The sequence below is a fragment of the Leptopilina boulardi genome, unplaced genomic scaffold (genome assembly GCF_019393585.1).
Source record: "Leptopilina boulardi isolate dan_hultmark-lab unplaced genomic scaffold, ZJU_Lbou_2.1 LbouV2_351, whole genome shotgun sequence".
In the NCBI taxonomy this organism is placed as follows: Eukaryota; Metazoa; Arthropoda; class Insecta; order Hymenoptera; family Figitidae; genus Leptopilina; species Leptopilina boulardi.
The window spans coordinates 1,444,291-1,470,709 of record NW_026137920.1 but is presented as its reverse complement, the minus strand read 5'-3'; the positions used below and the strand labels follow the sequence as shown (position 1 = coordinate 1,470,709).

At 28.6% G+C, this 26,419-nt stretch overlaps 1 protein-coding gene across 1 annotated transcript; it reads right to left on the bottom strand.

Annotated features, from left to right (window-relative positions):
• Window positions 1–3,606: 3,606 nt before the first annotated feature.
• On the bottom strand, window positions 3,607–26,033 carry LOC127286266 (NADH dehydrogenase [ubiquinone] iron-sulfur protein 3, mitochondrial). The gene is made up of 5 exons (XM_051312640.1): window positions 25,833–26,033; window positions 25,695–25,760; window positions 20,923–21,164; window positions 15,483–15,728; window positions 3,607–3,889 (listed from the first exon to the last, which is right to left on the bottom strand). Exons 1-5 carry the CDS (start codon window positions 25,897–25,899, stop codon window positions 3,743–3,745), a joined length of 768 nt encoding a protein of 255 aa, XP_051168597.1. The 5' UTR covers window positions 25,900–26,033; the 3' UTR covers window positions 3,607–3,742.
• Between the last annotated feature and the right edge of the window lie 386 nt (window positions 26,034–26,419).

Genomic DNA, 26,419 nt, shown 5'->3' with positions numbered 1-26,419 from the left:
GAAAAGAAAATTAATGCAAGAAATTTTTAAAAGATTACTTCATTTTATTATAATCTTAGATTTCAGATTTTCTTAAAGTTATTAAAAATATTTATTTAATTCTTTTGTAATAATTTTAATTTATTTTATTTTTTTATTACTATTTCATTTTATTTATTTTAATAATTTTCCAATTTATTGTTTTAAATATTTATTAATATAATTTAAATTATTTAATTTAATTTCATGTGGGGCATTCCACGGGAGATTTTCATTCAAAATTTTTTTTTCCCCGAAACATTTTTTTCGAAATCTATATGAAAAATAAGGATATATGTATTTTTTTATTTGATAAAAATGAAGGAAGTTATGATTTTTTGAAATTTAACGTCAACGATGGAAGTGTGTTTTTGGGACATTTTTTAATCTATTGTACTAATAAATTAAAAATTATGCTATATATGAAATTTGTTCATTTTTTCTTAAATTTTTCAAATATCTGCTCAAAAATAACGTACCTATAAGAGAAGCAACAAAAAAGTTGAAATTAAACTTAAAAGTCAAAATAATAATAAAAGTGAAATAGTAGGGGAGCCCAATATGTTTTTTGGGATTAAATTGAGCGCGGCAGATAAACACAGGGGGAATACCTTGCATGTTGTTGAGTACATCTTCCAAGTATTAACTCTTTTTATCAAGGCGTCTAGGATAGTCCATCAGATTAGTAAAAAAATTGATAGTTGGAGATATTGAAGCGCGTTAGGTTCAGGTAGGTGGGTTAATAACTAGTTAAAAAATGTACATTTAAAAAATGTGTCGATGTAAGCGTAACGTAAGGGAGCAAGAGGGTTAGAAATTTGCAAAAAAAACGTTGTCTTGACATTCTCGAGAGCGGTTAAATTTTTTTTAATTTGAAGGAAATAACACAAGAATCACGAATAAAGTATAATCTAACGATTTCCAAAAGGCAAAGTAATGAAAATCGTCTATGTAGAGTAGAGCGCGCAGTTGGAGTACAACACGCATTCCCCAATCCGTGCCTGTCCTTCCTTTTCACTTTATCCCTATTTCTGACTCTCTCGCACAATCCCGATTCCTGACACTGCTCTCCGTCGCCATAACACCATTACAGCTGATCACAAAACAGCTGTCAGATTAACAATATTCCTCAAAATAATCGTCAGATTTTCGGCTATCATGACTGCAGCATGAAGCTGCACCATCAGTATAAAAATCTGACACGCTCGAGTATTTCAAGATGGCGATTTTTTTTTGCATTTTCAACAATTCGCTACGAGCTTGCGTCACTTCCGAAACGTCAGTCTTTTGAATGGGAGCATTTTTAGGGTTCATTTAACATCCTCCCTAAATATCTGACGCGTTCGAACAAAATTTTTTTTCTATTTTGTATCTATCCAGATTGCCACCAGCACCACGCAAACCGACAGCCCACACAGCACATTATATTTCCTAAACATTTCATGAATATTTCATTGAAAGATTTGAAATATTTCAATGCAAGGTTCATGAAATGTTTATGAAAATTGGCTGGCCTATTTTTGATATACATTCAAAGGCAGAATTTATTTACTTTTCCAACCATATAAGTTACAAGCTTCTAACTTTTTTCTAACTTAAAATATCTTGTTTTAAAGTCAGGATCAAATTTCCAGATCCGATAATTTCTGTATTTCAAGTATTACAACACTACAATATTAACTAGGTGTTTATTTCATGCCCATTTAGCTTCCTCATCATGATACACTTCGTTCACCCCAAGTCGGCCGTACGTATAAGTGAAAAATGTTTTTAAAGTTAACAAACTTTTATGAACAGAGCAGATTGTACGTATCTCGCATACTTCGGATCAAAACTACAGGCGAACCTCTCACAAGACAAATTTCCCCTATCGTGTTCCCCTTCCATAAAACTTTAGATATATATTGCGTAATGCGCAGTTGCGTCATGTGGTGTATATAGCTGACAATGTAAACAGAAAATAACCTGCCTAAAAACGTGCAAGAAACTTCGATCTGTGATCAAAGTTTTGGGTATGGAAAAAATGCAAGAAAGAAATTTATGATTAATTTAAGTAATCTCTAATATTTTTTATATTCATCTCTTTATTTCTTCTAACATAATTTCCAATAAACTCCAACATTATTGTGAAATAGACCGCCATGTGCAAACGGTCACTGCGCATCAATTTTTCCTCTCGCCAAAAACCTGCTTTAAGAGAACCCCCCACTAAAATTGTCATATGAGAGGTTTCTCTGTACTTAAGTTTGAGGTTACTTTTAGAACTCACTTAAGTCTACTTTTGTGAGTTTCGAGAAAAATATAAATAATAATAAGATATTAATTAATCTCTCGATTACATCGCTTCCATTTTTGATAAAATGTTTCTATATTTAATAACGTTTCAATGTTGTATTTCGTTTGTTGAAAAATCATGTAAATTGTCACAGGCAAGTTCTAAACGTAACCTCAAACTTAAGTAGTTTTGATCCGGAGTATACTGCTCATAAAAGTTCTAACTCCCGAAAAAGTTTCACACATTAAGTACATTTTTAACAGAACATTTAATTTACGTAACTTCTAAAATATTTTTCACTTATACGTACGTTCGACTTAGGGTGAACGACTTATACATATTCCAGATTAAAAGAAGAATTACAGCTAAAATAGCGATCAATTTTATAAATATTGGTAAAATGTAAACTGAACTATATACATCAATCGATTCATTTTCATGCCAGGAATACAATTTTGATAAGAATTAATTAAAATTTCTATATAAAAAAAGTTATTTCAAAAAAAACAAAAAACGTTTTTTTTAAAAAAAAATGAATTAATCTATGGGTTTCAGTAAAATATGAAATTTATACAGGTTAATCGATTTGTTTTAATGCAAGAAATAAGTTTTTTACCAAACAAAATTAAATTTACAATAAAAAAATGTGAATATATTTGGAAATACTTGTGTCAGATTTTAGGTATTAATGACTGTAATAAAGATACAAAATTTCAGGACAATCCGTCAAAACGTTTTTGAGATAAATTATACACAATATTTTGTGACATACACACACACATACATCTGGACATTTGCTCAGAACTTCAAATATATTAATTCTAGATGAGAATGAGTCCATATAACCTTCTTTTGAAAAATTGAAAATCGTCACGAATGCAAAGCTTCCTCATGAGGAAGCAAAAATCAGGTAATTTATGTATTGATCAAATTTTAATATTCAATATTAACTAATTGGTAATTAATGTTTTTAAATAAGTGCAAAATTTAAAGGTTGACTTAACCGACTGTAAGTAACACTATTACCCATTGGTGCTATAACTGCTACATGTCCTTGATGGAACCAAAGTTCTATAAGAATATTCTTTAAATTTCATAGAACAATTACAGAACGTGTTTGCTGGGATAACTCTTTAATTCTTGAAATTTTGGTATTAACTAAAAGTATAATAAGTATAAAAGTATATATAATTCTTTTGTTTGTTTCTTTTCTTATTATTTTGTATCCCATATATAGTCCAGTTAGGAATGCGGGAAAATATTATTATTGTAATAAATAAATAAATTAATAAATAAATATATAAGAGACAAAATATTACAGTAACAATTTTATTAAGTTTATGAAACAATATTTCAGTGCATAAAGATTGCTTACAATCTGCGGAGTTTATAGAAACTCGTATTTTTAAATAAAATTATAATAAATTAAATTTTTTTTCTAATTCGACTTTATTTCTTTACAGAAGCTGGTTCGGGAAGACTTCTCCTGAAATTCGGAAATTGTTCCCAAGGAGCGGAAAGCTCAAATTTGCGAAATTCTTGTGCTAACTCGAGTGGCTCGGCGACTACTCTCTTTTTTTCATCGTCGTATCGAATCTAAAACCCAATTAAAATTATGTTATAATTAAGAGAAAGTATCAAGTAATGGAAATATTTAAGCTCTTTGTTTCTATCAGATAATTTAAAAAAAAATTAAACATTTATAGGGATGCCACGCTTTTGCTATACTAAAATTCCTTGACTTTTCCAGATTTTTCAGAAGAAAAAACGTTATTTTTCCAGATTGATTGTAAAAACTTTTTTTTTAGAATAGGGAAGAAAAAAAGAATATATGTTTACTCCCTCTTACAAATATAATATAATATAATTATTATTTTACGAATTTAAGGGATCCCTTAAATTTTAATGATTGCAGGAAGTTATATTTTTCTTCTTGCATCATTTCGGTCCTAGAAACATACAGGATGATCAGAAAAAGAAAATTTTAATTTTTGACCATTTTAGAATTTTTCTTTTTTGAAAACATTAATATTTTTGAAAAACCATGAGCGAGATTCTGAAGAATCATTAAAATGTGTAGAAAAAATTTGACTATGGAAAATACTTAAAATTGTAAAAGAATATATATTATATTTAAAATATATTAATTTTTTAAGACTTTAATTTCTAAAATGGTCAAAAATTAAAATTTCATTTTTTTGACCATCCTGTATGTTTTTACGACCGAAATGATGCAAGAAAAAAATATAACTTACTGCGATCCTTAAAATTTAAAGGACTCAAAATAAAGGTGGTGACTCCTCTTAATATTTAGAATACATTCTTATGAATACTTAAAATTTTCAAATAAATGTTTAATTTAAGTAATACATACTTAATATTTTTTTATTTAGTTATAAAAGGATTCCGTTTCTAAAGTAATAAAAAATTAATAAAAATAGTAACAGCAAAATAAACATAAATTTACTTATATTATCACTATTAAATTTGTTTGCAACTTGTATAGTTATTCAAGAGTATTTTTATTTCTTACGTAATTTATTAAAACAATTTCAATGTTATTATTTTTTAAATATTCGTATTTATAATAAATGTTAACAGTTAAATTTAAAAGTTAGAATATTTCTCGAATCAAAGCAAAAGGTTAATTTATATAATTTTTTTGGAATCAAACAATTTTTTTTAAACTCGGAGATCGCTTGTTATTGGTCGTTAGACGATAAGTTCATAGTTTTGAACCGATACAATTTGACAGTTTGGTTGTCAAAATAAATAAAAAACGATAAACTCACGTGACCTAGTGTGGGAAAACAGTATACATCTTACTCTAAAATAAGAAAAGATTTTTGTTCCAAATATTTGAGGGGTGATAGATTGGCATACAATGTATCTCGCTCTTCTCCGAAAAATACATAAATTTGCGTTAAATTATTTTAAAAATGAAGTTTAAAAAGTGACATATTTAAACGAAAATGCCAAGAAACATGGCGGCGCATACACAATCGTTGCGTATGTGTCAGTCACGGAGGAATAGTAAGGAGACCGATCTCTGCGTTTGAAAATGTCGGAAAAACATGTACGATAAGTGCCAGGTTCAGTGCATTGTACTCAACTGGCCGAAGTAGTTGAGCATGCGCATTGGACCTCAATTTTGACAGATGAAAAGTGTGGTTATGCGATATACATATATATGTCACAAAAAAATCTTAGTGTTCAGTGTTTATTTCATAAATTTTATTTACCATTGCGATATTGTATCTCCAAAATCATGTGTAAGTATATAATAATGTATGCTATTGGAATATTTAAAGTGTCAATAAATTGAAGTAATTATTAAAAGAATAATGGAGCCATAGTAATTATAAACATATTATTTATTATGTATGTCATGAAAAAGATTTTTCTTACCAAGAAATTATTAGTTTTCAATTTGTCAAATATTAACACAATAACATATAACAATAACACATAACCCCTTCATCACAACACGCATGGAAGACTTGAGAAATATACGTCAGCCAGATCTCACTCGCACACTTTTTGCGAGAGAAAGAGACAGCACATGGCTAATGCGCATGCTCAGCTACCTTGGTGGTTGAGTAAAATGCAGTGAAACTGGCATTTATCGTACATGTTTTTTTGACATTTTCAGAAGCGCTACTACAGCAAGATCGGTCTCCTTAATATTCCTCCGTGTGGAAGGAAAATGAAAATTGTTTATTTTTAAACAAATTGATTTTTTTATCGTTTATCAACTTTGTTTGTTTGTCCAAGCATTGAATTCGTTTGTCCAACCCTTAAATTAATTTGTCCACCCTTTAAACTTTTATTAAAAAAAAAAAAAAATTGTTGTTGTTGTTACAAAAAATGTGGACTAACTCTGAACACACGATACGTGTAGTTGAAACCGTTAATTTTGCATTTTTTTAGTAGTTTTTAATCTAAAAAAAAAATTTTTTGATTTTTTTCAAAAACAAAAGGTGGACAAATGAAAATTTTTGTTGGACAAACGTGGACTTATTGTGGGCAAACGAATGCAATATAGAAAATGAAAAAATATTGAACTGGCGGTTTCAACTTCACAGACCTGTTACCATAGCAACCATTACCATAGCAACCGTTTCAATGGTAAAGTTGTAGCTGACAAAATTTTGAAGAAAGTCTGATTTTTGTGTAAAATCACATGAGAAGATATTATTATGATTGGTCGAAAATTGGCTTTTTCTATTTCCATAAAAACTTTACGTTTTGAGGTGCCCTGAATCGAAAAATCATGGTCCGGCGAAAAAGGAATGTGAAGCATTTCATCATATACAGATGCAAATATTTGAAGAAATTTCAAATGATATAACTTCTTTTATAATTTACAACTTAAGAGAAAAAAAATAAAAGTAATAAACAATAATAAATAATAAATTTACAAAAGAAATTTATATATTTTGTTTTATTACTTCATATTACTTATTATTAAATATTTTTATTTTATTGTAAAGAATAGCGTTTTTAAAACGTTCATAACTTTAAAATAATAAGACATACAGAAATTGTTGTATATCATCTATTAGTATAAACATTCTTGTATGCTTCATTTAATAGTTATGAATATTTTCAAAACTGTTCTTACAAAAGTTTCGAATTGCCGCGATTTTGACTATGAACATCAATAGAGTGCTTGGATACAATAAGGGGACGTACGCTCGGCGAGTCACTTGAAAGCCAGTCAGAGGTACCCAAGAAGACTAGAGACAGGAGAGTAAAGTAGAGTAGTGGGGGTAAGACAAATCTGGTAGGTATATGAGGGCGACCCTAGAAGGCGTCAAGTATCTATTTTTTGATTCTGCGCATAATATATATATGTATGTATGACGTATATATCTTACATGTGATTTGTTTTTGTTATGGCCGTCAAATCAAAAAAGCCTGTGTTAGTTTACAAAATTAGCAATTTTTAAATGTTAAGTTAATTTATATTTGATCAATAATGAGTGGAAAGTGTTGTGTAACTAATTGCTGTGATAATGATGAAGATAAAGAAAATCATCGAACATTATTTCCCTTTCCGAAAGACGAGGTATGTCATATTGGACTTGTATTAGTTTATATTATTTATGTTTTTATTATAGTAATAATGTCTAATAATAATTATTAAAAAATGAAAATGTTAAATAAAAATATTCAAAAGTTTTAATTTACTGTTTATTTATTTATTATAACCATTTTTTGTTGTAGAAGTCTAGAAAAGAATGGTTAAATGCTATTGGACATAACCTGAAAAAATACCGGCTTGATGTAAAGCAATTATATATTTGCAACCATCATTTTAACGAAGATTGCTTTTATTCAAATGGTTTTTTTTATTCACTGGTTCTTGTAAAAGACAATTAAAAAGATTAAATTTTTTTTCTTTACGATAAATATAATCTATTTACTTTTTCGTCTATGAGCAACAGCTGATCAGCTGTGCATTCACGCGAATTTTACTACGCCCATGACTATGCCCAATACAAATATCTTTGACTATACACATTTTCTCGGTAAATGTGTGTGAAAGATGCGCAGAATCGAAAAGAGTAGTTGACGCAATCAAGGGTCGCCCTCATATACCTACCACTGTTGACTCAATGCTCTGCATGAGAAAACGGTCGAGTTTACTCTCCTGTCTCTAGTCTTCTTGGAGGTACCAAAATGTGTAAAAAATTAAAATTCGAAATTTAAAATTTTGAAAAATTCCACCTTATAGTGAATAAAAATGCGCATCTTTTTTTTCTTTGAGATTTTTTTGCATAATGAATATTATAGATAATAATGGCAAAAATGTCATAAATTTTAATTCCCAAAATTCATTGAATTTTTAAACATAAATTGTCGTATCTTCGACAAAAATTGGAGAATTCTCTTGATATTTGGTATACAAATGCATTTTGGTCTATAGAAGGCGACAATATTATGAGAATGTTAAAATTAATTAATTGTTTAACAATTTTTTATTGTTAATATTGACCCTGTCGGAAAATATGTTTCCTATCTTTGTCTGCAAAAAGTATGCGGGGAAGTTTCAAATTTTAACAACTTCCAGTGAGACATTTGTTCATTATAATGTAAAGAAGTTTTCTGTAAAGTTGCAGAAAGATTGCTTTTTTATTTACAGAAATACAATAGTTTTTAACAAGTTGCGCGCGCCGTCAACGTTCGCAAACGTGGAGTCTTTAAAGACACTTGCTTGGCAAAGTTTTATATATATAATATTATATAATTTTATTATCATAATTTTATTATTATATAATATTATTATTATATAATATACAACATTTATACTTTTTTAATAATAGTATAAAATGTGATATATGAGGAGCTGGAAAGTAAAACTCGCTCTCCGCTCGGATGGACTCCGTAGAGCCAGTCAAACATTTGAAAAAGTGATGAAAATTGAAATTCAAAATTTTGAATTTTGAAAAGTACTACATTATAGGAAATTAAAAGGCGCATCTTTTTTTCCTTTGAAATTTTTTTATAAAACGAATATTTTAGTTTCTAGAGACCAAAAACTGAGAAATTTAAATTGTTAAATTTAATTAAGTTTTAAAACATAAATCATCGTATCTCCGACAATTATTAATGAATTTGTTTCAAATTTGAGATGTACACGTAATAGGGTCTACTAAAGGCGACAAAATAATGAAAAATTAAAAAATCATTAATTGTTTAAATTTTTTTTAATAAAAATTGTGACCAGTTGATAATAACGTTTTCTTACTTTCATCGACAAAAAGTCTGCGGGGAACTTTGTAGTTTAGAAAAATTCCAGTGAGACATTTGTTTATCACTATATAAGGAAGTTTTCTGTAAAATATTAAACCAATTCATTGAAAACTTTAAAAATTATTCAAGTTTTAAGAAAGCGCGGTCGACGCGCAAGTAAGTCCTAACGCTATTCGTACAGACAGCTGTTCCGTGCATGAAATATAATTAGATTTTCACATTAAAGTATAAATTTTTTTATTATTGAATTGAACATTGTAGTATTAATTGTCAACAAACTTTAATTCTGAATAGGCAATAATAATAATAATAATAATAATAAAGAAATTTATACTTTAATGTGAAAATCTAATTATATTTCATGCACGGAACAGCTGTCTGTACGAATAGCGTTAGGACTTACTTGCGCGTCGACCGCGCTTTCTTAAAACTTGAATAATTTTTAAAGTTTTCAATGAATTGGTTTAATATTTTACAGAAAACTTCCTTATATAGTGATAAACAAATGTCTCACTGGAATTTTTCTAAACTACAAAGTTCCCCGCAGACTTTTTGTCGATGAAAGTAAGAAAACGTTATTATCAACTGGTCACAATTTTTATTAAAAAAAATTTAAACAATTAATGATTTTTTAATTTTTCATTATTTTGTCGCCTTTAGTAGACCCTATTACGTGTACATCTCAAATTTGAAACAAATTCATTAATAATTGTCGGAGATACGATGATTTATGTTTTAAAACTTAATTAAATTTAACAATTTAAATTTCTCAGTTTTTGGTCTCTAGAAACTAAAATATTCGTTTTATAAAAAAATTTCAAAGGAAAAAAAGATGCGCCTTTTAATTTCCTATAATGTAGTACTTTTCAAAATTCAAAATTTTGAATTTCAATTTTCATCACTTTTTCAAATGTTTGACTGGCTCTACGGAGTCCATCCGAGCGGAGAGCGAGTTTTACTTTCCAGCTCCTCATATGTGCAAATTGAAATATTACAAATAATTCAAAAAGTATTTATTTATAGCACCTATATCGTTTATTTACAAATTGTTTTGTATACTTGTTTACTGTAGAAATTCTAAATAAATTTTGCCATTTTCGAGTTTGTGGTTAAGCTGTTAGCAGTTAATATTTATTCTGAAAAAAGATTTGTACTTTCATTTATAATGGCTGTTAAAATTGGCAGGAAAAAGCCTAAAAATACATCATTGTGGACAAGAAATATATTAAAAATTTCTAGAAACAAGGTAAATAAGAAATAATAATAATAAACAATTAAATAAATATTTTCATTTCTATCCATCCGCACTCTTTAATACACTTAAATAGTTTAAATATTATTGTTTAGAAATCTGGAAATATTTTGTTTTTAACTATTTTTTAAAAATTGTAATTTTTAAAATAATTATATTTTAATAGTTATTATAAGGTTTTTACCAGATTTAACATAATTTAAAATAGCATTAAATGTTGTTACAGCATATATAGAAAATTCTAATACATTGTATCTAATACATTACAAGTGTCTTTAAAGACTCCACGTTTGCGATCGTTGACGGCGCGCGCAACTTGTTAAAAACTATTGTATTTCTGTAAATAAAAAAGCAATCTTTCTGCAACTTTACAGAAAACTTCTTTACATTATAATGAACAAATGTCTCACTGGAAGTTGTTAAAATTTGAAACTTCCCCGCATACTTTTTGCAGACAAAGATAGGAAACATATTTTCCGACAGGGTTAATATTAACAATAAAAAATTGTTAAACAATTAATTAATTTTAACATTCTCATAATATTGTCGCCTTCTATAGACCCAAATGCATTTGTAAATCAAATATCAAGAGAATTCTCCAATTTCTGTCGAAGATACGACAATTTATGTTTAAAAATTCAATGAATTTTGGGAATTTAAATTTATGACATTTTTGTCATTATTATCCAAAATATTCATTATGCAAAAAAATCTCAAAGGAAAAAAAGATGCGCATTTTTATTCACTATAAGGTGGTATTTTTCAAAATTTTAAACTTCGAATTTTCATTTCTTATACTTTTTGGTACCTCTGACTGGCTTTCAAGTGACTCGCCGAGCATACGTCCCCTTATTGTATCCAAGCACTCAATAAGCATTGGAAGACACTATGATACGGCACTGCCTACCGCCCCACTACGACGCAAGGGGAAATCCAATACTTATCAAATGTTGTTGTCCCGAGCACGCGACACTTACCGAAATTGTACTATACAAGTACTTTTATATGAACACGTTTATGTTCTTGTACAAGAACATTTGTTTAAGAGGGGAGTGACACCTTTGAGGTCTCTTTTGAACCTGTTTTTCATGGATTTTTTTAAGACACAGGAATAAAGTAAACAAAATTTGGTTTTGAGGACTTTATTTATTAACTTTTTAAGTTTACGAAAATATATTTATACTTAAAAAAAGTTTCAATTTGTTGTCTATAGAGGCCGATAAAGTTGGTCTCGTTTCTCTGCAGGGCAAATCGGTGAGCAAGATTATGGTTTGATACCGGTCATTGTGTGTCGGGTAAATGACAAGCTCAAAGGTTAAACTAAACAACAAAAATGAAATAAGTAAAGAGAGTGTCGATCAAGCAGTGGCTGTTGACGCGTGCGTCAAGGAAAGTTCCTGGTGTCGGGCTCTCGAACCCAAACAGGGATCAGAGTGCTGTCCCCAAGAGTCTCCCGATGATTCGTGAAGCGACAGCTGTCGAGGTTAAATTTTAAGTTTGAAGAACAAAATAATTTTTACGATTGACAATTTGCCATAAAAAGGACTAATTGTCAATGTTTTTCTTTTTTAATGGATGTCCTGAAAAGGACAGATTGTTATGTAGGTGTTAAAGGTGATGATCTTTCACGGCCAGTGAAAGAAGTAACAAGACGATGGATTCCCAGAATAAAATAGTATTTATTCATTAAAATTTCCCTGTGGAGAACGGCGGCAGTTGACGGCTTGACAGGCGGTTGAGAAAAAATGGCGTCAAAAAGTGACGCGGCGGCTTGGGTCTCACGGCAGTGAGACGCGTGGCGTGGCTGTGACGTGTTGAAACATTGAGAGTTGGCAAAGCAGCAGGCCCGGTCAACTCCATTGAATAAAAATGGCAATGAACAGCGCCTCTACCACCAACATAACAACTAAATTTTACCCAGCCTGTATATCTATATATACCAAAGATATAGATATACAGGCTGGGTAAAATTTAGTTGCTATGTTGGTGGTAGAGGCGCTGATCATTGCCATTTCTATTCAATGGAGTTGACCGGGCCTGGCAAAGCAGAGAGAGCGAGTCACAGAAACTCGCTGTATTTATGTAGCGTGGAGAGAAGCGTCGCGCGTGGTACCCTCTCTCCAAATTGTGAGAGCCAATGGAGGCCTGTTTTTCCCCACCATGCGGAGCATGTGGAGTGCGGAGAAGGAGAAGAAGCGAGAATCAGTCGAGCGCGGGAGCTCATAGCGACAGGACGTCGCTTTAATAAAATAGAGAGAGAGAGAGAGAGATTTTAATTGTGCCTTCATGCCTTGCCGTCAATTTTGTACCGAACTCCGGTACAAATAGCTAACTTTAAAACTAAAGTAAAATAAATTTTAATCATAATATTTCTTAAGGTTATATTTGATTTTTTTACCTAGTATATTGTAAAAATATATTGGTCAAAATTATAATATACCTTAATTAATATTATATACAAAAATAAAATTATTATTCCTTCACCTAAAAGTGGGTGACAAAATGATATTTTAAAGAAATTTCCAGGGTCTTCGGATGTTTGATAAATTTAACAATAAAATGGTAAATTTTGTCAAACATCAGATAACCTGGAATATAATCAACTATAACAGGTTAAACCGTTTAATCTAGTACTTTTCTAAAAAAATTTCTGAATTTGTAACAGATTTAGCTTTAGAGTACGTAGGATATTTTAAAAATATTAATTTTTGTGGATTTGGCAGCTATTTAAAGGAAAAAGTCGATTTTTAGGGCGCAATTTTTTCAAAAAATATATTGCCAAAAACAAACAAACTAATAAAAAATCCGCAACGTACTCTAACGCATTTGTAAATGACGATGAAAAAAAACTTTGGCCGAAGTCAATCCGATCAAAACTGTTAGAGCTAGACTGACCACCGTTTTGAAAAATGTCATTTTCAGCCTTTCGAGCGGCTGTGAGCGTAACAGTACGCAATGGGTACCACGGTAAAAGACAAAATAGCCGATAGCGCTATCAATCACTCAAAGCGCTCTTGGAGTCCTTCTGCAGATTTGGATTTTTTTTACATAAAATAACTTCGAAATCGCTTTTGCTAATACATATAATTTCTATTCTACACATCATATAGTATCGTTTAAAAAAGAAATAGATTTTTTTCGGGTCAAAGGTGTCACTCCCCCTTAAAAATGTTTTTGAAAAAAATTTGAAATTTTAATAAGTTATATTTATTAAAACTCTCACTTATGCATGCTAAAAATTATTGCGCAGTTGTAAAGGCTTAAGAAAACTACTGCGCAGCCTTTAAAGTTTTTAATTTTTAATTTAAAAAACATAAATGAACATGTACAAGAACATGTTCCACATCTGGTACAAGAAAATGTACATGAAACCTGCACTAGAAAATATGTACATTTTCTTGTCCAAGATCTTGTACAAGTTCTGGTACAAGAACATGTTTCAATTCCGGATGCTGAACTTATTCAAGAACATTACTTGAACATGTACAAGAAAATGTACAAGTTCATTAATGAATATGTACAAGAACTTGTACATTTTCTTGTACAAGTTTTTTCAGCCGAGTAGTACCATAAAGATGAATATAATTTAAAAATAAAAAAAGCAGAAAATAATTAGAGCAAGAGAGATTATAGCCTAAATCACTCTCTCTTATTTCATATTCATTCATTTTTTCTTTACATTTTGAATCGATATGGGTGCGATTCCAAGTGAGATTTTGACTTTTTCGGAGTAGGTTAACCGATTGCAATGAAACTTTGGAATTTTGTTATATATAGTAAGACTAATCTTTAACGTAAATTTCAGCCTAAAATATTTGTTAGTTTACGAGATTTGCAATAATAACAAAAAATTTAAAACTGATATATCTTCCGTTCTAATAAACGAATTGAGGTCTACTTCTTTTTAAAATGTCAAGGAAAATGAGAGGAATAAATCTCTTTCAGAACATTTTTTTATAATTTTACAACTAAAAAAATTATTAAATAATAATTGAATAACTTTCGCGCGACTATCTAAAATTCAATCCCTTAAACGCTAAAATGATCTTACCTGTGTTTTCTTTAATGTTCCAAAGCTTTTATTGTAAATGTAAGTTTAACTTAAGAAATTTTATTAATTTATTAGTATAAACAATTGAGATTTCTGCTAGTTGACGTGCAGACGACATTGCGCACGCAGCATTCTCACATAGCCAACTGACGTGATTCGTGGACTAAATTGGCTATGTGAGAATGCTGCGTGCGCAATGTCGTCTGCACGTCAACTAGCAGAAATCTCAATTGTTTATACTAATAAATTAATAAAATTTCTTAAGTTAAACTTACATTTACAATAAAAATCCTTTGGAACATTAAAGAAAACACAGGTAAGATCATTTTAGCGTTTAAGGGATTGAATTTTAGATAGTCGCGCGAAAGTTATTCAATTATTATTTAATAATTTTTTTAGTTGTAAAATTATAAAAAAATGTTCTGAAAGAGATTTATTCCTCTCATTTTCCTTGACATTTTAAAAAAAAGTAGACCTCAATTCGTTTATTAGAACGGAAGATATAGCAGTTTTAAATTTTTTGTTATTATTGCAAATCTCGTAAACTAACAAATATTTTAGGCTGAAATTTACGTTAAAGATTAGTCTTACTATATATAACAAAATTCCAAAGTTTCATTGCAATCGGTTAACCTACTCCGAAAAAGTCAAAATCTCACTTGGAATCGCACATGGGATAAAAAATGCAAGAAGAAATCAAATCATTTTTTAAAATGAAATGAATAAAATAGAAATTGAAAAAGGAACAGAAGCAACGAAGACGGCCGTCGGAGGGGCTAATCAATGAAAATAGAAAATTCGATACAATTAACCTTGCGCACTAAATTATCGCAATAATCCTGTGTGCGACGAGCGAACAAAACTGAATAATTATAAAAATGGGACAACATAACATAAAGTTTTGTAGAAATTATGTGGATTTGTAAATAACGGTGTTTCCTAAAAAATCGAAACTTCAACAACATTTTTAAAATCTGTTACTTGCATATAGCACAACAATTCATCAAAGTATCAAGCCAATATCTCAAAACCTTTTTTATAGGGGTGACTTTTTTTTAGAGAATGCCTTATATCTATATATGATAAAAATAACATTAAACGCATTTCTGAAAAATAAATGAAATTACCTCAACGTAACCACTTAATGGAAAATCTTTTCTTAATGGGTGACCTTCGAATCCATAGTCAGTAAGAATTCTCCTAAGATCAGGATGATTTGAGAAGAAGATTCCGTACATGTCCCAAACTTCTCTTTCGTACCAATTAGCTCCTTCGAAAATTCCAGTAATCGAGTCAATTGGGGTCAATTCATCCGTGTAAGTTTTCACTCGAATACGTGAGTTATATGGTATCGAAAGGAGAATGTAAATCAGCTGAAAAATTAAATTTCTTAGTACAGATTGTGTAATACAATGTTAATTTATTATATTTTAGTTTGTTTTATTTTTTATCATAATATATAAAATAGTATACTATTATACACCAAGTGTGAGAACACCGAGTTTATTGAATTTGGTCCTAAAATCTTGTTACTTTTCAAAGCTGATAAGCTGTAGTTATTTTAATTTGAATTAAATATTCAAGAATATTTAATAATATTTCGTAATGAACGAGGGGAAAATACTTTGTGAATTAAGGTGTACACTTTTGTTGAATTATCTGAAGTATTGTGAATTGTCATGAATTACGTTAAATTACTTTGAATTATCTTGAAGTATATGAATTATCTGCAGTATAGTAAATTAACATAAACTTTGAATTATTTCGAATAACTATGAATTATCTTGAATTACAAGTATGTATGCTGACGGCATCGAGCGTTATGACTTTATTTTTGTAGAACTTTGACTTTTGCTCGCTATAGGCAGTTGAATATGTGTACAAAACTAATTATATAGAAATTCTTACATATTCTATGAATTTAATAAATATTTTTTATTATAAATATAAACATTAATTGTAGCTTGATATTCACTTAATAAAAAGCATTTTCTCTAAATTGGTGTTGCACAAAGTACTGTGTGCACCACGTACGAAACAACATTTTCGAATTCGTGCAAATTGATGATTGAAAACTTCACTTGGAGCAGCAAATTTTGCACTTGTCAGAAAACAGATTCCTTCGGTACTTGGTGCACAATATACTATTATACTTCTACTGTACAGCGACTCCACGTCAAGTGATCGCACCGATTTAGGTTATTTTGATAAATTTTTATAATATTGATAATTTGGGTTCCTTTAAGAACCAAAAAAAGAAATCCTAAGTATTTTTAAAAAATTAAAAATATGGCACATTTAAATTTTTTGAAATTTTTTTTTTGATTTATTATAACTTCCGTAATTTTTAACCAAACGGGATGAATTTTTTTTTAAAATACTCGTATTTAGAAGCTCTAGGGTCAACCGGGGTAAATCCGAACGCTTTTAGTAAGTTTCAACAATAACATAAGTTTTTCCTTTAAAAAAAAATACTTACGGTATTCTGGTACATGAAGTTGTTACTTTACTTCCATAGAACAATTTTATGGGGTAGCAAAAATTTTTGATAAATTACAATCGCAGGAAACTTAGCGTTCGTATTTAACTCGATACTTTGCAACTTTCCTAAAATACCGGGGTAAATACGAACGCCACTGTATTTCAGAAAAATCTTAGGGAAAATAAATTTAAAGTATTGCAATTGTTAAACTTATATAAAAACTCAAAAAAATACGATAATAAACCTATTATGTAATAATGCATCATATATAAATACAAAAATCAAAGACGTTAAAAATTAAAATGCATTACACAATTAAAACCTTCAATAACTTTATCAAATCATAACGGATTTTTGCAAAACTTGGTATAGAAAGTATTTTGGAGTGATTGTATGTAAATACAAAAATAAAAGTCAAATTTTTTAAATTCAAAATGGCGGACTTTCCTAAAACTTATTTTTAAAAATGATCAAATTTGCTAACTCCAAATTCGTAATCAGCGACCCTGAAACCCCCCGAGTAACAATTTTCGAGCGAATCCAATGAATTTTTTAATTCTCGTCCGACATTTTGAATTTTGAAAAACTGACTTCAAATTGGTAATTAGCGACCCCAAAAACCGTAGAATACCAAATTTTATTAAGATCCTGAAAAACTTTTCTCAACAAACCATTTGGCAAAAAAATTGAAACACTCCTTCGAGAGAACAGAGATTAAGTTTCTGCTTATTAATTACTAACGAGGATACGTATAGAAAGAAAAACTTTTTTCTACGTACTTTTATAATGTTAAAATAATAGTGTAATGAAATAAAAACAATTTTGTGTGGCTCTGATGTAAAAAAAAATTATTGAAAATACCGTTCGGATTTACCCCGGTTTTCCAATTTTCCTGGGTAAATACGAACGGTCTGATATTATTAATAAAATTTTACAGAAGGCAAAAATCAAAAATAGTTTCTGTTCTAGTATTCATAACAATCAATTATAAATAATAAAATAAATTTTTAGCTTCTTTTTCTTCAAACACGAGACAAAATACTGAAATAGTGTCATCTTTGATTTTCAATCTTTTTTGCAATACTCGCTAACTTTTTTTTATGCTGTTGCTAATTAACAAACGAAAAATGGGATAATACTTAGAATCTCTTGAAGAGGATCTGAGGTAAAATTTCTCATATCGAACTTATTTTTAAAAATTTTAATTAAGCTGAAATAATTAGCGTTTGGATTTACCCCGGCTGACCCTATCATGAAAAAAAATTTTGAAAAAAAATTAAAAAATTTTAATTTTTATTAAAAAAACAATTTTAATTGTTTAAATAATTCCAAAAGTATATCTTCGATTTTTTTCAAAAAATTCATGAACATTCTCTACAATGTCCTGAAAAATGTAAGACCTTGAAAAAGATGATATGTCTTATAGTATCCGAGAAAAAAATTATTTAGTTTTTGTAGCGCGTGAAGTTATTGTAAACTATATAGGTGCCTTATATGAGGCATTTCATTTGAGAATACAGGGTCATGTCTCGGATTTTTTTCAAAATTCGGTAAATTGTAGTGATAGTGGTACTAAATCAGTGTACAAATTTTGAATTTGAAATTTAATATTTTTCGAGATATTTACAATAACAAATTAGAGCAATATTTTTTTGCTTTACTTATAACTTTTTCCTTACTAAAAATAGAGAGAAATGTAGAGAATGTTTTTACGCAAAAGACCTGAAACTTTTAGAAACCAATTATTTTTTTTTTAAATATTAATTTTTAAACAATTTGTTTAAAAAATAAAATTTGTTTATAACTTTTAAACATGTTCTCCCTCATTTTGAAGCGCGATAAAAATCATAAATATTGTTTAAGTCTTAATAAATCAATGGTTACATTTTTGAGATAGGATTTTTTTTTGTTTTCGAGATATTAATTAACTAACAAAAGTGAATAAAAAATGAAATATTTTACGAACAAATAAAATTAGAATAATTTTAAAAATATTCTAATGCTTATCGAAATCCGCATCCAACAAGCCCAATATTAACTGCTATGAATAAACGAGTGTTAAATTTATAATTAATAATAAAAATTATTTAAATAATTAATAACATTTGAAGAAATGAAGACAAATTGTTAATTCTTTTTTTATTTGGAAGATCCTCCAATTCTGCGTCAAAAAAATAATATTAAATATTACTAAGAATCGAAAATTAATAATAAAATGATATTTAGAGAAAGACTGAAAAATACCATGTCAAGTAGGTAGGCAACCATTACCGAGTTGTAAATATCTCGAAAAATATTAAAAATTTCAAATTCAAAATTTGTACACTTATTTAGCACCACTATCACTACAATTTACCGAATTTTGAAAAAAATCCGAGACATGACCCTGTATTTTCAAATGAAATGCCTCATATAAGTACCTATATAGTTTACAATGACTTCACGCGTTACAAAAAGTAAATAATTTTTTTCTCGGATACTATAAGACATACCATCTTTTTCAAGGTCTTAAATTTTTCAGGACATTGTAGAGAATGTTCATGAATTTTTTGAAAAAAATCGAAGATATACTTTTGGAATTATTTAAACAATTAAAATTGTTTTTTTAATAAAAATTAAAATTTTTCAATTTTTTTTCAAAATTTTTTTCATGAAAGAGCTTCTTAATACGAGTAGGGGAGACCGAGGAGGAAAGTAACAAAATTCAGTTTTTTTATGCTAGCATTAAAAATATTTGTCGGATAAATTTGTCCAATATATTAAATGAAAGCTTGGACATTCACCTTTTAAATAAAATTTGAATTAAACATTTATAATAAATTGACAGTTCACAGTATAACTTTTACGCAAGCTCTTCATCTGTTACTTTCCTCCTCACCCCCGAGGAGGAAAGTAACAAGCTCCTAGGAGGAAAGTAACAGTATAAAATTATGTAAAATTCTTTAGACTAATGACTATTATTAATTAGAAATATTTTTATTAGGAACACATAAAAGTTTAAGTACACTTTATACTTATTTGGCACATATTTGGGACATATTTAGCACATATTTCGAACATTTTATGAATTTAGCTCATTTTTTTCTTAAAGATATTTTATGCTTACCTAGATCACAGGTTTTTCTTAAATAAATCTCTGTTATTCGTAAAATTAAATACGATTTGCTTCAATCATTAGTTAAAACATGGACAATATCGACAACAGGAGAAAAGTAGCGTGTTACTTTCCTCCTCGGTCGCTTTTTTCTTGTATGTCAACAAAAAAGTTAAAACTACACAAAAGTGTTAAACATTTATTAAAAATGTTAAATTGTTTGTTTAAGCACAACTTAAAGACAGATAATAAGGCTACAAAATAACGAAAGGCACATTTTGAAAAACAATAAAATTAAAGAAATACGAGACTTTGAAAATTTGAACGAAAACTTACTTTTGACGTTTTTTCTGCACGTCACACCGGAATCAGACCGACTAAAACAGTGCCGACTAAAAATATGTTTGAACCATGTCTATCCGATAATTTGTTTAAAAGTTATAAGCTTTGTTACTTTCCTCCTCTGTTACTTTCCTCCTCGGTCTCCCCTATTTTAAAAAAAATTCATCCCGTTTGATTAAAAATTATAGAAGTTATAATAAATCAAAAAAAAAATTTCAAAAAATTTAAATGTGCAATATTTTTAATTTTTTAAAAATACTTAGGATTTCTTTTTTTGGCCCTTAAAGGAACCCAAATTATCAATATTATAAAAATTTTTTCAAAATAGCCTAAATCGGTGCGATCACTTGACGTGGAGTCGCTCTTTATGAAATTATAGATGTAGATTTAGATGTAGATTTAGATGTAGATTTAGATTTAGATGTAAATTGAAAGTATATAAAACTGTAATATTTAATTTTTAAATACTACTTTTTTAAATAGTCAACAATGATTTTAAATAAAATACCTAAAATGCAATGACATTAAAAAGTTTTGTAAATGATATTCCAATTTCGAAGTTGAAGAAAAATGAAATTGTTTGACAAATTTCAAAAAAAGGTAAATAACCTAGAGTCACCGTAAAAATATAATATTTTCTTTACAGTACTTCAAATCTGTAGGACTTGTTGGGAACATCTATTGCTGTAATATCCACAATATTAGTAAATTGGGCGTTGTGATGATTCTTCAAAAATGAAATAGTCCCCAAAACACCTTCCGGTGCAATTAAAATTTCCAGCTCATCTCCTGCTACTATTTGCACTTTCTGAACGTATTTTGGCAAACAATCGGCCACATATTGTCCAAAATCTTTTAATTGTTCAATATCTGTTTTCTTTCGAATTGTCGCTATAAATAAAAATAAAAACATTTTTTAATACTTAAAAAATTTATATAAATATTAAAATTTCAATAATTGCATCCTCATGGAGGAAGCATTGTAATACCGAAATTTTTTGAACTCGATTTTTTTATGTATCTTTAAGGGATGTGTCCGGAAATTTTGTAGGTGAAATTTTAAGTCTAAATAAAGATAGGGAAATGTAATATTAAAAAATGATGTGTTTTGAATAATTATTCGCTGATAATTATTTTCAATAAAGAAAACTTGTGAGGTACCCTAAAATGGGGTAAAGTCGGCGTTTGGGGGTAAAGTCGGCCGGCGCTTTAAATCATTTTAAAGTTTAACTATTACTTTTTTCCAGAAGAAATCCGAGTTTTATTAAAAATGTAGTTAGAATTAATGTAAATTAATAAATGAAATACAATATTTAAGTGTTTAAAGCGCCGGCCGACTTTACCCGCAAACGAAACAAAAATATAGAGGCATTTATTTTCGTGCTGTAAGCAGAATAAAATCAATTATTTGGGAATTTTATTTCGTTCCAAATACGTAAACAACAATAAATGGGGACAGATTGTCGGGCCTGTTTACATTAAGTGTCCTTAGACACAAGGATATTATCTCACAAAATTAAGAAAATATTATCTATTATATATTACATAAAATATATTACATATTATATATTATATATTATATATTATATATTACATATTATATATTACATATTATATATTACATATTATATATTACATATTATATATTATATTCAAAGATTTCATAGGAATTGGAAATTTTATATATAGTAAATAAATAAAATAAATAAGTCCAATACAATAAAAATTGTTTATCAACACGTTGACAGTCTATTAGATGTTAAATAAGATTTCCGAAAAATTCAATTAAAATAAAATAGATATAGACTAAATATACAGGGTGTATCATAACCGGGCACTATCAAGAAAATATATAAATCATAAAATATTCTTTAACTTTTTACTCAATTATTATTCTCTAACAGCATCCGGATATTCAAGATATCCTATGGACGTCCTAGGGATATCCAATTTTCCGGATATTTCTAGGACGTCCACAGGATATCTTGAATATCCGAATGCTGCTAGGGTCATAAATCACTTATATTATAGCATGTCATGTCTCAGATTTTTTCTCAAAATTCGGTAATTTGTAGTGATAGTGGTGTTAAATAAGTGTACAAATTTTGTATTTGAAATTTTGTAATATTTTTCGAGATATTTACAATAACAAATTAGAGCAATGTTTTTTTGCTTTACTTATAACTTTTTCCCTACTAAAAATAGAGAGAAATGTTGAGAATGTTTTTTACGCAAAAGATCTTAAACTTTTAGAAAAAAATTACTTTTTAAAAAAATATTAATTTTTTTAACAATTTGCTTAAAAAATAAAATTTGTTTATAACTTTTAAACATGTTCACCCTTATTTAGAAGCGCGAAAAAAATCATTAATATTGTTTAAGTCATAATAAATCAATTGTTAAATTTTTGAGATGGCATTATTTTTTGTTTTCGAGATATTAATTAATTAACAAAAAGTTAATAAAAAATGAAATATTTTACGAACAAATAAAATTAGAATAATTTTAAAAATACCATTCCAATGCTTTTCGAAAACCACATCCAACGAGCCCTATATGAACTATTTTGGATAAACGGGTGTGAAATTAATAATTAATAATACAAATTATTTAAATAATTAATAACATTTGAAGAAATGAAAATAAATCGTCAATCCTTTTTTTATTTGAAACTTCATCTAATTCTGCGTCAAAAAAAGAATATTAAGTATTACTAAGAATCGAAAATTAATTATAAAATGTTATTTAGAGAAAGACTGAATAATACCATGCCTAGTAGGTAGGCAACCTCTGCCGTGTTGTGCCGTGGGGTGCTGAAACAACGATTTTTAATAATTATCTGTTAATAATTTGGATTGTTAAAAATGCAATTTACTCTGGTTTTATTTGGCTCAGAATTAAATGATCTTCAACATAAAAAAATAATTGAAGATTTATCTTCACTTCTTCAAATGTTATTAATTTGACACCCGTTTATCCAAAATAGTTCATATAGGGCTCGTTGGATGTGGTTTTCGAAAAGCATTGGAATGGTATTTTTAAAATTATTCTAATTTTATTTGTTCGTAAAATATTTCATTTTTTATTAACTTTTTGTTAATTAATTAATATCTCGAAAACAAAAAATAATGCCATCTCAAAAATTTAACCATTGATTTATTATGACTTAAACAATATTAATGATTTTTTTCGCGCTTCTAAATAAGGGTGAACATGTTTAAAAGTTATAAACAAATTTTATTTTTCAAGCAAATTGTTAAAAAAATTAATATTTTTTTAAAAAGTAATTTTTTTCTAAAAGTTTAAGATCTTTTACGTAAAAAACATTCTCAACATTTCTCTCTATTTTTAGTAGGGAAAAAGTTATAAGTAAGAGTAAGTGAGAAGATTCATATAGGGTAAGTCTGGGGGAGTTGGCCATAGTTTTTTTAAAGGCCTGTAAAAATAAGAAGAAAGTGATTTATGTATTAACTTTTTTTGCTAATTAAATATTGAACATTTAATTTACAAGTAATACTAGAAGTGATACATTTTTTAAATGTAAACAATCTTAAAATTAATATTTTTTAAAAAACACGTTTGGCCATCTCTCCCGGAATGTACGGAGAGATGGCCAATACTATAAAATCATTCTTTAACTTTTCGCTTTATCAGAATTCTTAATTTAAAGTGATTAATGTCTTCTTTTCTTCTTCTGACCACATTTCGAACATTTATCATTATATTCAGTGCAATTTTCATGAACCCAAAGGTGACAATCATTGCACTGAATCCAGTCTTCGATAAGCGCTCTCTGTTTGTCTGTCTCACCAACACAACAAGTCTACAAGGTATTTTTCTAAGATATCAGAGTGGTTTCCAATTTATTTTTGTGTCCTGAACACGATGCCGGTTTACAAAATTGCGTATCACGTCAGGATTTTGAGTAAAGTGGGGGTAAAATCTCCAAAACCCGTGTTTTTGAGAGTTTTCAGTATTTTTTTCTCCTTAACCTGACGTGATAGAGACTTCTATATAGGCTTAAATTAAATCTTATATCTTACACTTTAAGATTCATATGCGTAAGGAAAAAAAATTTGAAATTTTAAATAAAAATTAGGTTCAAGTCACTTAAAAAGATTTTTGGGGTATTTACCCCCATTTTTTTCAAAATTTCAAATTTTTTTAATCCTGCGTAAATGAGTCTAAAAGTGTACGATCTAAAATTTAATTTAAGCATATTTAAGCAAAAAAAAAGCATATATATAAGTGTCTAGCACGTCTGGTTAAGGAATAAACAAATAATGAAAACCCTCAAAAACACTGTTTTTGGAGACTTTACCTCCACTTTATTCAAAATCCTGATGTGATACGCAATTTGGAACCCGGAATGGGGTTCAGCACACAAAAATACATTGGAAACCACTCCGCTGTATATATAAAAAAAGTCTTATTTTGTAGACCTGTGTTATGATTGTTTATAAACGTTTTTAAGATTTAATTACACAATAGTGATTATTTTATTTGATCATATTTAAATTTGAAAATCTTTGTTGGAGTGTCTTGTTGTAATATATGTCATGAAAAATGTCATTTGCCACAGAATTAATGTTTTTTTTTGGCGACCACACGAATCTCAAAAGGGTGCCAATAACTTAAACAGTATGGTCATCTCACCTCGAAAAAACATGGCCATCTCTCCTAATGTCAGGAGACAAATTGACACAACTAATATATAAAAAATAAATAAAATTTTTGAATAAATGTAGTTATGACAAAGCTTGGGTCATGTACTTTACAAAAAAACATGAAATTCAAAATTATTCTATAAAATAACATGTCACCAGTGAGAAACGCAAACTCATCACTTTTTTCCGAACTAGTCAAAATAACAAATCAGATTTCTACATACTTTTTCGATATTTTTCGTGAAGTTTTTTCTTTTAATTGTGTTTTGCCACAAAACAAAGCGAACTAATCTTTAATAAGCGATACCTAGCAGCAAATTCTATAAAATATTTGAATTGGCCATCTCTCCCGTATGGCCAACTCCCCCGGACTTACCCTACTCCTTCTAGGGTTAAGATTTTTTTTTTGAATGTGTATATTTCATAATTTTATTTTATTGATTATATGATTTATTTCTTGTTTATAAAACATGAAAAGTAAAAAAAAATGTGATTTTTATTTCTGCTTCGACTTTTCTACTTCGATCCATGTAGTATAATTTTAATTAAAAAAATTCAAGTTTTATTGTTTCAAATTTTGCAGAATAAAAATTTGAATATTTGTCGTTTTTAAAAAGAATTTTATCATCTAACTTGAATATATAGTTTTGGTGTTATTCTGAGAATTTTTTTTAATGTCAACCTCGTCATTACCTGAAATTTATATTCACAAAAGAAAAATTAATTAAAATGAAATGAATAACTAATAACTCACGTCGTATGTCCTCAGACTTTGTTTCATGAGATGAACTTCTCAAAGCAGGAAAAGTAGAAACATAGCCTAAAAATCATTTTATTAAGTTCTTGTGTATTGTTACATAAGAAACAAGAAAGAAATTTTTTAAATATTTACGTTTTGGGGCAACACTGGTAACTGCTCGCGATACAGTTAGAAATGTCTTCAAAATTCGAGAAGCCATTTTTAATAAATATCTTTATAAAGACGGAATCACAGAGGAAAAAATCCTACTTGACGATTATGTTTTACAATGTCAACCATACAACAGCTGAACAGCCGCAACTCAACCATGATACAACTAAACCAAGGTTTCGCCACATGCAGATAAAACGTCATCTAATCAATTAGGTACAGAGAAACCTCTCATAAGACAATTTTAGGGTACGGTCACACCTATCTCATTCATGCACTGTGCATGCATGCAGAAACATTTGGCTGGTCACTACGGATACGGAAGCGCCTACAAGTCACCAGCGAACTATCTTGTTCGCGTCACATTTTTAGCTGTGAAACCGAGGAACGCGTTCGATGGTTTCGCTGTTTCCTTGTTTTTGAGTGACGATAAAACACACTGTACGATTCGATAGTTCGATGGTTCTCTGGTTTTACTTAGTTCTATCGTTATCGAAGTCTAAATTTTGTATTAAAAAAATAAATTTAAATTTAAAAACCGAAATATAATAATATATTTAAATTATATA